Below are 12,332 nucleotides of genomic sequence, written 5' to 3'. Positions count from 1 at the left end.
CCTCTCACCCACCCCTTCACTCCTCCATCCATCCCCCCGTACATCCACCCTCCTCAATCACCCATCCATCCCCACATCCACCCCTTCACTCATCCATCCATCCATTCATTCACCCCTTCACCCATCAATACATCAATACATCCATCACCTCTCTCATCCATCCACCCCCCGACTCGTCCACCATCCACCCCCCATCGATCCATCCACCATTTCACTGATCCATCCATCCCTCCACCCATCCATCTACCCTTCCAACCATACACACATCCATCCACTCCCATCCATCCCTCCACTCATGCATCCATCCTCTCTCCCACCATCCATCCACCCCTTCACCCATCCATCCATCCCCTCACTCATCCATCCACCACCCCACCCATACATCCACCATGTCACCCACACATCCACCATTCCACCCATCACTCCACCCATACATCTATTCACCCACATGGCAACATAACGGACGTCTGGTGGCCGGCTCCACCCGACATCCCTCACACATTTGATGATTCAAATTCAATACTGCAGACCAACATCCCTGAACACAGACACTTCGGTGCCCCACACAAAGATCCTCATGAGTTGATGACCGCAGACCAGAGCCCACCGTCCTGATTCATGGCCCAAACCCGGATTGCAACCTCTCCCTCCCTTCCCAAAATAACTGAAGGACTCCCCCGCCCCCCCTCCCCTTCACTCCCACCCCCCTTGAAAGGCTGGGGCCCTGGCCAGAGCCCACCCCGCCCGTGCCTCAAACCCTCTCCGGAAACCTTCTCTCCTGGGAAGAGCTAACTCTCCCAGGAGGGGGCCAATTCACGGAGTCGACAGCTTCAGCTGCAGTGGGAGGCAAGGGGTCTCCTCTGCTAAAGCTGAAAGCGTGTCTGTTTGTTTGCTTTCGTTTTTAGCAGAGGAGACTCCTTGCCTGCACTGCAGCCGAAGCTGTCGACTCCATGAATTGCCCCCCTCCTGGGAGAATCACCCAGACAAAGGAACGGGCACAAAGGGAAGATCGGAGAGGAGCGCGCGCCCTCCCTGGGATGGTGACGTGCCCCCCCAGGGGGACGCGCCCCACAGTTTGAAGAACCCTGCTCTATGGTTAGGAGGTGGGAAGAAAGTAGAAAACAACCATAGGGAAACTCAAAAGAAGATCAAACATCACCAAACCAAGTATAAAAATTGGTACGACCTAAGACATGGAGTAAAAGAACAGACCCTACGAATTGACAACTCAGTTATGGTAAAGAAACCCACTCATGTCCAAGCGGGTCAGAGCAAATTCTTTCCCTCTCAAAGATTGGAGAAGGTAGGCAGAAACGTGGTACGCCTAGAGAATGGAGAGACATGGAGTGGGGACAGACTTGTAAAAATCTGATTACATTTCTTGTTTTTCTTTCCTCCTCTTTTGCTGATTAGGTTCACCCCTCTATTGAAGGGAGATGTGTTATAATCTTGTCTTTTCCGGTACCCCTTTTCCTTTTCCCTTTGGTACGTTCAGCCCTACCCTTTCATTCCCAGCCAAATGGAATGCTCCGGAGTTCATCTTAGAATGTTGATAATACATGTCAGTTATGGAGAGTGGCTGACCAGATTAAAGACGTTACTACCTTACCAGCTCTCGTCTCTTACTTGATAAATTTTCTACACATACACCAATATCGATTCTTTGAAGGAAATCAAAAGATTTTCGAGTCCAACTGCAGTCTGAAATCTTAATTCTTTAATTGTTTCTTAAAATTATTCTCTATTGTGTTGTCTTTTTACTGGAGGTAACTTTCTAAACTTTAAAGGGGTTTGTGTAGGGTGAGCACATTCTCTGAGAATAAGGCTACTGCATATCTGTATTATGTAGTTGTTCAAGCATGAACTCTAGTCGAGACAAACTTCTTACCTGCTGGAGTGATGGATCCAATCACACCCAAGTTCATGTCTACAAACGAGGTCACCTGAAATAGATGGAAAGTGTGTTACCTTCATGTCATCCACATAACCCTTTTAACTATTATATTTCTCTAAATGGTAGGTCTTAGCATTTTGACTTCTGTTGACCACCACCTAATCATTACTGGAAACCACTGAATCATTATTGCAATCCGGAGACACCCACTGAGTCATTACTTTGAAGCCGGGGACCCCGGCCTAAGCATTTTCGATGACTTAGTTTTTTTTAAAAAGACTGGGTTTGAGTTGAAAGAGACAAGAAGGATGGCGCTCTAAGCGGTATGATCTCTTGACGGTACTATCAGTGCGGTAGGCACGCGGTGCAATGCAGGACAGGGGAACACAAACCCAGAGGGAGAAAACAACCCTGCAACGGTATAGGAAGGCCAAAACCGAAATAGGAGAAGAACAGATCCTGTGCACACGCTGAAGTAATCAATGGTCCTTCAGTCAGGACGCAAAAGGGCAAGATAATGGAAAATACGTCAAAGGTTCAAAAGATTAAACACAAAAGTTCATGTGGGTGAAGCTGTCTTTTATAGGTCAATTGTTGGTCAGTACAGAAAATAATAGCCAGCCGACACGCTTTTCGTCACACCGTGAAGGAAATGTCACTCATCAGAGCTGTAAGGTTAAAGGTGTAAGTAGGGTCGTGGTGGCGACTGCCAAATCAGTAGTCGGCCACGTGGTAAAGATCAAGCGGTGAGACCTAGGTACCCCGTTCCTCCAAGGGGGGAGCGAAAGTGGTGGGTGGGTAGGTCCACGGACTTTCCGAGATGACCTGGGGCAGTCAAAGATGAAGAACGCAGCGGGTCCGTACGTTCAGTTGACGAGGTCCGGGTACTGACCAACAATTGACCTATAAAAGACATCTTCACCTACATGAACTTTTGTGTTTAATCTTTTGAACCTTTGACGTATTTACGATGACTTAGACTGCAAAAGAACACACACAAAACTAGAGACTGTCTAAATTCAATATTCCTTCACATTTAGGGAACGTTTTAACATTTTCAATAGCACATTTTGCTTTTTTTATACACTTTATTAGTGTTAATATTATTTAATTATCTAAGTAGTCGCAGACCACCTGAGTAGGCTTCGCAGACCAGCCAGAGTTCCCTGGACCACAGGTTAAAAACCACTTTTCTAATACACTTACCTTACCCTGTAGTGGTTAGGTCTATGTAGTGGCTGGGAAATAATTGAAGTGCAACAGAATGCATGTAGAGTAGATGGGGTATAATAATGTGCTAAAATCACGAATGGCTCAAAATGACAAAACCATAATCAACCCTTTTTTCAGGGTTACTATTAAGGAACAATACTTGGATGAAGGTGAAAATCTGGAACCTGGATCTGAATTAGGAGGGAAGCAAAGGGGGATTGGTGGAGTTGAAAACATTGCAATTTAGGATCAGGTGTGAATGCTGAGACAGATTGGAACTAAGCAGAAGTGCTAAATGAGTTGAACTTTTTACAGATTCATTTTCAATTTCGAGTTGATGGGGTCAATTGCGGAGGCTGCCATGACAAAAATGCAGTCTGTTTAGTGGAGGATTTAGACTGGTTGTCCATTGGTAAGCATGTCTGACCAGGGTCATAACTGGACTACGTGAAATGTCACGAAGAGGGTAAGTGCAATTGCCTGACATTACACATGGAAAAGTAGCTTTTATTAACTCACTTAGTCAATGATCAACCCTTTTGGCACGCCGGTTTCGAACAGAATACTTATATGTTTATGGAATTGTACACTCGCAAGAGTTCACGAGACCGGCGGACACCCCCGAAGTGTGCCAGGTTGGTTTTGGCTATGACGTAAACACGCTGTCGCTGTTAAATAAACGTCTCACACGCCGTACGTACCAGGCAGTTGGCGCACAGAACAAACAAGCGATAGTTTACTCGATTTGATTTTTTTATATACTGCGACACGTGTTCCCGATCTGGAACTGGAACACAAAAGAGACGTCCTGTAAACATTTTCAAAATAGTTGCGACAAATAGAGAATTTTTGAATAACCTAACACATCACGATTCCACCCGAATAATTATGAGGTGGCGGTTATGAGCACTTAGAAGAAGAATGTTCTTATCAAAATGGTATTATTTAGACAATGGTTTTCTGTAAGAAAATGGTGCGTGTTATAAAGGTGCGCCAATGATACCACTACTACCAGTTGTGGTATTGGTTATTTGATTAGATCGGCCTTACTCGTACATGGATACAGCATTTCGTGGTTGGCAGCAAGCCTGTGTAATGAGCAAAAAGCATGTCGTCTGGTCACAGGATGTTGTTAGAGTGTTTATACAGGGGATATTGTGGGGATAAAAGGTCTTCTCCATTCACAGGTACAGTTTGGCATGTGGCAATAGGTTGTGTGCTCAGATCATTCAGTAGGGGTCGTTGAAAGTGCCTGTGGCAGACATGATATGCAGATGTCCTCAAACTCAATCTAATTCTAGCTCGGACTCTTAATCAAATGGGCGAGTGTGGTCGGGGCATCTGTTTGCCAAGAGGACCATGAAAGGTGTACTGAGTGCAACCCCATAACATCTACAACACTTACATTGTAAACCTTTATACAGTCACCATTGTAGTGATCCCGTTACAATGACAATAAATGCAGGGATTTGGTCAGAGTTAATGTTAGAGTCAGTGTTAGGATTTTGGTATGGGGTTAGGACAGGAGCTAAGGTAAGTGTTAATATTAGTGTTAGGTTTAGGGATAGGCCCAGGACAAGGGGTACTGTTGGTGTTAGATTTAAAGTCATTATTGTTTGGGTTAGGCATAGGTTTGTGGTGTAGAGTAATTTTAGGCAAAAAGGTTAGAGGGAAAGGGTGATGGTTATGGTTAGGGTTTGGGCTAGGAGAAGAGTTGTTGGAGGCATGTTGGGACCCAGGCTGAGGTTCAATTAATGATTAAGAGTTTTGCAACCAGAGTATCCAACTCTTATTGTACTTTCAGAAGTAACCCGTTGCAGACTTCTCGTCCATAGTGACACATTAGTCCATCCCAATCACCCATTCACGCAGTAAGGGTTGAATTCCAAACCCTGTGAAAGATAGAACCCTTCTCTTCTAAACAGAGGGGACATGTGGGATTTGATGTGAGGCCCATTTTCTGAGTCTGTCTGGGGTATATGTCTTGTGTAGATAATTAACTTAAATCTGTCCGTCACAATGGTCCTCCTTTCATCAGTGTTGCAAGGCTTCTAGTGGGTCTTATGTGTCTGCAACAAGAGGAAGAGAGAATTGTGAAATGTTTCTCCTCATGAGAGGTTCCAGCGTCAGCTTAACTTCTATTGCGTTGTATTTAGGAAGTGGGCTTGCAGTTGTTCACAAAGGGTCTAACAGAACCTTCTGTTGCAGGAACTGCAAAAATTGTGAATTATGTGGTGCGACTCATATGATTTTATGTTTTTGCACACCCACACATCCCCCAACAGGGAGCGGCCTATGTGGTCCCATCCTACAAATTGCTGAGCTCAACAGTAAGGTTCCCTCCAAAGTGGTGTTGATAGTGGGAGTTTCCCAAGCCAATATGTTTCAACATGCTCTAATAGACCTGCACCATCGATTTGGTGGCGTCCGATAAAGAGGGAGGCATCTTAGTGTCATATAACAAATGCATGGCTCCCGCCTTACCAAGGTGTCTAACTTCTGTCAATAAGTGACTTGTGCACAATGCTAAAGCAGATGATCGCTGAATGGACTTCAGTTTGAATGTTCCTGTTTCCTGTCTCATTTCTGTCTGTCAATTTGTTCCAGTTTACCATTGCCATGCAAGCTGAGGGTCTACAGATGTCTTTATTAACCTGCGTCCGTGGACGCCTGGGGGTTCACAATGCCAAATCACGGGGTCTGCGATTGTTTAGAAAATTAAATATTAGTAGACCAAAAACGTACATATATATAAAAAAGCAATACTGAAAACGTAAAGTTTTAAAATGCCCTGTACATATGAAAAAAATTGAAATTTGATGCTAAAAATAAAGTTCCGATTCCTTAATTTGATTTGTGGGAGCAAGGCAATACAGTAAATGGAATTGAGTATGGACGATTGTTAACTTCAACTGAAGCAGCACTGTTGAGTGCCAACAACAAAAGTGCATGGACTGGAGCAAAAAACAAAGTGATAGTTTAGACTTAAGCACTTTATGTTTTAGAAACAAATCTACATTTTGAAAAGCTACAACCTTCCCATAAGTTTTTTTTCTGTATTTATTTCGTTTGTGAATTAAATTAAATATTTTATAATTTGTATATCTGTTTGATGTATACTTGTACCTGCATTTTTGTATATGGTTTTTAAGCTCAAACCATAGAAATAGCTTATGTAGTGGTTCTCTGCTTCCAATAGTGAATTATTGGAGTCCTCAGAAGTATGAATGTTAAAACCACAGGTATATTTTCTGGTAATCAGCCTGAAGTTATTGCATTTTTAATGTAATGGGCATCAGCAGGATTTTGCATTTTTCTTCCAAGTGGATGGCTATTTAAAGTTCCCGGTTCAATATTAGGGAATTCAATTTACTTAAATTTCAGCTGTCAAATGTGCTCCCCAACGACAGATTGCAATAACTTTTACTTACTTGACTGTCAAAATCACGTCATGTTCACTCATCTCCAGGTCATTCCAGGGAAATAAATTGTCATTGACTCATACTCAGCTTCTGTCTTTCATAGTCCACAGATGTAATTATTGAAATGCAGGCAGTTACTGATGTGCTCATGTACTTGCAGCTTGATGCCATACTGTTTCTCCACTGAGAGAAGGTCACAGATGTCTGGCGGAAATTTCCTAATTCCATGCTATCCTCTGGGGCCTCCACCAAGGAATGGCCTGAAGTACTGCAGCCTAATTACAGATAAGTCTTGTTTCTGAAACCACTAGTAACTACCTTGGGTACTGCAGCCTGGTACAGAGAAGAGTTGTGTCTGACTCCAGGAATATCTACTAATGACCTATAATACTGCATCCTGCTACAGAAAAAGATTTGTTTTTGACACCAGCAAGATTTCTGGTTATGTGTGTGCATGCATCTTGACACGTGCATACTTATACGATTGGCAAAATCATTGGCTAAGTCGAGACCTACTGGTTTTGCCAATGCTTTTTTAAACAGCCTTATCATAGACATAACTTTTCCCTCCGCCATTAATGTTTCCTTTAGTTTATTCCAGGTATGAAGCTTTATTCTTCTAACTTTACTCCTAACCACTTTAAGTGTATTCAGTACATTGCACTAAACCTAATCAAAGAATAATATCAATTGTCTTTAATTATCCCACCATTATGGATATCATTTAAGACTGCAGTTTAGAGTGCCAGACACACCCAGATCACCACTGTCATGGATTTTTCCCTCTTCGAACACTATCAAATTACTACACATAGGGCTAAAAGTCAGAGGCCATTTTACATTCACAAAGTGCCTGATTCGAAAATTGGACCTCTTCACATGCAACAGTAAAATGGCCCTTTGTTATGTACCAAACCAAAATTGTAATCACAATTTAAGTTTGCGACTAGATAAGAATTGGTGTTTGGAAGGGGTATGAACACGACCTTCTTTCTATATGACAATTCTAAATAAACGTATTCATGTTTTGCAACCAAAATCCAGCATCAAAACATTAATATACAACAGACTACACAAAGGTAGTGGTAACCCATTTGCAAACAGGAAAGGGCCCCCAAGTGACCACTTCCCCTTGGCGAATGTTGCCAAAATCATTTTCTAAGGCTAGGCGGTAGTGCCATGAACCATCCTGTTTTCCTTTAAGAAAAACAGGCTGCACTAAAAAAAATATTACTTTATTTTATTTAAAAGCAGTCACAGACATGGTGGTCTGCTGACCCTTACAGACACCATTGCAGTGATAACTGAGAATCATATTGGGTCCCAACTTGCTACCTACCTTGTTAAAATTCATGAGGTAGGTAAAATTGCGGCCCAATATGATTCAGTATTTTGCTAAGTGCAGCGGCTTAGCTAGACCTTTGACTGCCTGTAGCGGTCCCTGCATTTACCAACCGAGGTGGCCGCATATAAAAGCGGGGGTGCTGGTGATTCCTGCGTTTGCCGTCCGCGACGGCCGCAGTTAAGCGCGGAGGAGGCCGCCGCAAAACCCATGCCGCCCAAGACCGCCCCCAATGCTACGGCACTGGCCAAGTGACCTATTAGTACATAGGTTGGTTCTTAAAGCAAAATGCATGCTGGTTGCAATAATACTAGTAGCAAAGTGCGACCAGTATTTTGTGACCAGTGTTTAGCACATCTGACCCACTGGTCTTTGCTCCAGTCCAAATGTGAGCATTCCAATTCATTATATTTTATTCAGGTGGCCCACATTGATGGTTAGGAATTTCCTGACAATGCAGGATGCTACTGACTATGGGACAATGGTAGATTAAGCCTATATCAATCTTTCCCAATAGCAAAGACTACCTATGGTGACAAGTGGGGCTAACGTGGCACACCCCTTCACCCGAATGGAGGTGGAAACCAATGGCAGAACTGTCATTGCCGACATCAGGGTAATACAAAAGGAGGGCACTGATTTAATTGCCCCAACGTTTTTGTCTATTGTCTTCACAGGAGCATAGCCTGCCAAGCAACCAGCAACCACCACCCCTGATTATGAAACCTCCTTAAATGACAATCATGATCGATAAAACAAATGCTCCAAGAGAACACTATGTCAGGACCAGGAACTCAAGCTCTAGACAGAAGATAAGAGGAGTGTTCTGAGGCATACATTGTGTTGTAACTTGGATTACCTTCAAGAGCTGCAAGAAATATTAATTGCTGAAGAGCCATCCAGGGATGAATTTTGACTTGCCCAGACAGAGTGCCCCACTCAGGCCAGCCATAGGACTCTGGTTGAGTGTCGGTTGTGAGGATGACCACCTATACAGTGACCTTGACATCTGACCTTGAACCAGGCACTATCCAAAGGCTAGAAGTTTTCCAAGATAACATAACATTCCGGATGCAGCTGGCCAATGAGGCACTTGTTCGTTCAATAGACCGGTGTAGTCAAAAGAAAAGAGGAGGCTGTTGGCTCTCTTCTATTGGCTCAATATGAGACAGCTTGTATCAAGGTTCTGCACTACTTGCAGATCCTGCCACGTGTTATGTTATGTTATGTTATGTTATCCCTTTGTTAAAGCGCAAACAGCTGCCCCAGCAACGGAGCGTCCCGGCGCTAACCTAACCAGTACCAGAGGAGTGGGTGGGATAACCAACAAGACTAGATGACAGAAAAGAGGTGGGTTTTAAGTTCCCTCCGGAAGACGGTCAGATTGGTTAGGGTGCGAATGTGTAGAGGCAGGGAGTTCCAGAGTTTTGCACCTAGGACTTTGAATGAGCGTCCGCCCATTCTAGAGAGCTTGGTTCGGGGGACAGTCACGAGGTGCTGACCTAGTGAGCGCAGGGTGCGCTGGGGGGTGTAGGGTACAAGGAGCGGGCGTAGAAGTTCGGGACAGTCCTCAGAATTAAGAATGTTAAATGCCTTTGTGAGGGTTTTGAAGTGAATACGGGATTCAACAGGTAGCCAGTGAAGGTTTCGAATGGTGGCTCTAGCAGAGCACCTGCGTGGGAGACCAATCACGGCTCTGGCAGCCGAGTTTTGAATGCGCTGCAGTCTTGCTAGTTCTGCTTTGTTTGCCCCTAAGAATAGAACATTGGCATAGTCCAGCCGGGCAAGGATCATGGCTTGGATGATTAGCTGGCGGGTTCTGGCGTCAAAAAAGCCTAGTATCGGGCTAAGGCTCCTCATTAGCCCCACACACGTAGCTGCCACTTTCTTTGTGTGGGACTGAAAGTTGAGTGATGAGTCCAGCCAAACACCTAGGTTCTTGACTACATTTTTTGGGACGGGGGTGGGGCCAAGCAGAGAGGGCCACCAATGATCGCTCCAATGGCTAGGGTTTTTGCCAAGAAGAAGCACCTCCGTTTTCCCGGCGTTTAGCTGCAGGCAGTTGCGCGTCATCCACTGTGCAACTGCGGCTAGGCCATCCCTGAATTTAGTAGCCGAGGGAGATGGGCCTTCAGAGAGTGTGATGACTAGCTGTGTGTCGTCGGCGTACGACACCAGCGTAAGGTCATACTCTTTAGCCACTACTGCAAGGGGCTGGACGTACAGGTTAAAAAGGGATGGGCTTAACGCCGATCCCTGGGGGACTCCCTGCTCGATGGAATGGGATTGGGAGATGTAGGGTGGAGCTGAAACTCGAAAGGACCTGTCCTTTAGAAAGGACCGGAACCAGTCAAGGGCAAGTCCACTGATCCCAATGGCCTCGAGTCGTTTCAACAGGATATTGTGCGATACCGTGTCGAAGGCCGCGCTGAGATCCAGCAGGATCAGCGCGGCACTTTGACCAGCGTCCAGGATGCCTCGAAGGTGTTCGGTGGTGGTTAGAAGGGCCGACTCGGTGCTGTGTCCTGGCCTGAAGCCGTTTTGGGAGGGGTCCAGGACTAGGTTTTGCAGCATGTGGTGGGATAGCACTTTGTTTACGTGGGCTTCAGCTAGCTTAGACGTCCAGGGGAGCAGTGAAATGGGCCGGAAATTTTCTGGTTTAGTGGGATCTAGAGTGGGCTTTTTAATAATGGGTGAAACCCATGCAGACTTCCAACAGCTGGGGACCACAGCTGAGGAGAAAGAAAGGTTGAGTAGGCTGGCAAGCGGGGGAAGGAAGAAGTCAAGTGAGTCCAGAAATTTAGTAGGTCTCATGGGGTCTGTGGGGGAACCGGACTTAACTTGTTCACACAGTTTAGCAAGGTCGTTGATAGATATGTCGGGTATTCTAGACAGTTCCGACGTTTCTGCCGCTGCGTTGGATATGTTGATGGGTGCAGGGTCATCTTGCAGGAAGGAGGTGTATATCTTCCTTACTTTTTCAATGAAGAAGGTGGCAAGTGGGTGACAAGTCAGGTGGTCAGACCAGAGGTGACTCTCAGGTGGCCTCCCAACCCAGCAACAATGCATCAGTCATGACCGTCATCTCTGGGTGAGATAAGGAGAGAGGTCTGCCACTGATCCAGTTGCAGACTAGCAGCCACCATAGCAGATCTTTTGCAGTCTACTCCAACACATTGATGGAATCCAACAGGTTTCCTTAGTACTGAGCCCACCAACATTTCAGATCCAACTGCAGAGCCCGTAGGTGCCACCTGGCAAGGACACCCAGGATGATGCAGGAGGCCAAGAAGTCTCAGATCTTTTCTCCAAGGTTATAGGTTGAAACATCAGGATAAAAGCCTGAATGTCCTGGACTCATTGAGGTGGAAGGAAGACTCATAACTACACCATACCTAGAATGGCTTTGATGAAAGGGAGTCTTTGTGAATGAATTAGGTGTGACTTCCGCATGTTGATTGAAAACCCCAAAGATACAAGGAGGTTTGCCATCATGGTCCATGACTGTCTGAGATGAGCTTGCCTTGATCAGCCGGTTGTTTAGATATGGAAAGACTGGTATTTCCAACCTCCAAAGTTGTGCCACAACCACCACTATCTTTTTCATGAACACCAGAGGGAAACTAGTGTGGCCAAATAGGAGCACAGAGAACATAAAATGCTTGTGGTCCACTTGAAACCGTAGGCAGTTTTGTGGAATTGTAGAGAGATATGTAGGTTGGTGACCTGCAAATCCAATGGTACCACCCAGTCTCCTGAATCTAGGGCAAACAGAACTTGAGTCATGGTGGGCATCTTGAACTTGACCTTTTTGTGAGGAAGAAGTTCAGATGGTGAATAGGATGAAGTACAGGCAGAGCATCCAATCCCTTGTTCTGATGCCAGCATCCATTTCATGGCTCCCTTGTCCAAGAGAAGCTGAACTTCTCTTTATGGGATGCATAAGTGGTTGTTCAAGAGATGCTATGGTGTAGGTGGCAGATGAGAGGTAGAGAGGAAGGGTACGGTGTAGCCATCCTGTAAAATTTGAATCACCCATGTAGCTTATGTGATGCTTTACCACCCTTGTAGGTAGTAACTTATTCTGCCTTTTGAAGGGGGGGACAATGTGCCAAAAAGGGCAAAATAAAGGGATTTTGAAAAGGCAGTGGAGGCAGGTCAGGTGATTGGGTAGTGCATTGCCCCTGTGAGGCTAGAAGCTGTAAGCCAGATCCTCGATATCTGCTCTGAAAGGGCACGCCTTAGTGTTACCTCTGCAGGACACCCCTTTCAAAGCCTCGAAATGGGTGTTAATATCAGGGCACTACTGCACAGGCTGTGAGAATTCAAGGGAGAGTGTTGTGGGTTTGTTTTCCTTGAAGTACTTTAGGCCCATGTCTGCCTAGCCCCCAAAGAGACAAATACCATCGAACATCATGTCCATCAGTGACATCTGTAGGCCAGTGGAAAAGCCTCTGAATCT

At 45.2% G+C, this 12,332-nt stretch overlaps 1 protein-coding gene across 1 annotated transcript in view; it reads right to left on the bottom strand.

Moving 5' to 3' along the window:
- Positions 1 to 3,741, bottom strand: part of GNAT1 (G protein subunit alpha transducin 1) — a 470,352-nt gene extending 466,611 nt beyond the window's left edge. Inside the window, exons 1-2 of the mRNA XM_086938802.1 lie at positions 3,626 to 3,741; positions 1,889 to 1,943 (exon numbers count right to left, since the gene is read on the bottom strand). Coding sequence (XP_086794928.1) covers positions 1,889 to 1,925 — 37 coding nt within the window. The 5' untranslated portion in view covers positions 1,926 to 1,943; positions 3,626 to 3,741. The remainder of the gene's footprint in view (positions 1 to 1,888; positions 1,944 to 3,625) is intronic.
- Positions 3,742 to 12,332: the final 8,591 nt, after the last annotated feature.

Source organism: Lissotriton vulgaris, chromosome 9, assembly GCF_964263255.1.
Source record: "Lissotriton vulgaris chromosome 9, aLisVul1.2, whole genome shotgun sequence".
In the NCBI taxonomy this organism is placed as follows: domain Eukaryota; kingdom Metazoa; phylum Chordata; class Amphibia; order Caudata; family Salamandridae; genus Lissotriton; species Lissotriton vulgaris.
This window is presented reverse-complemented; position numbering and strand designations above follow the sequence as displayed.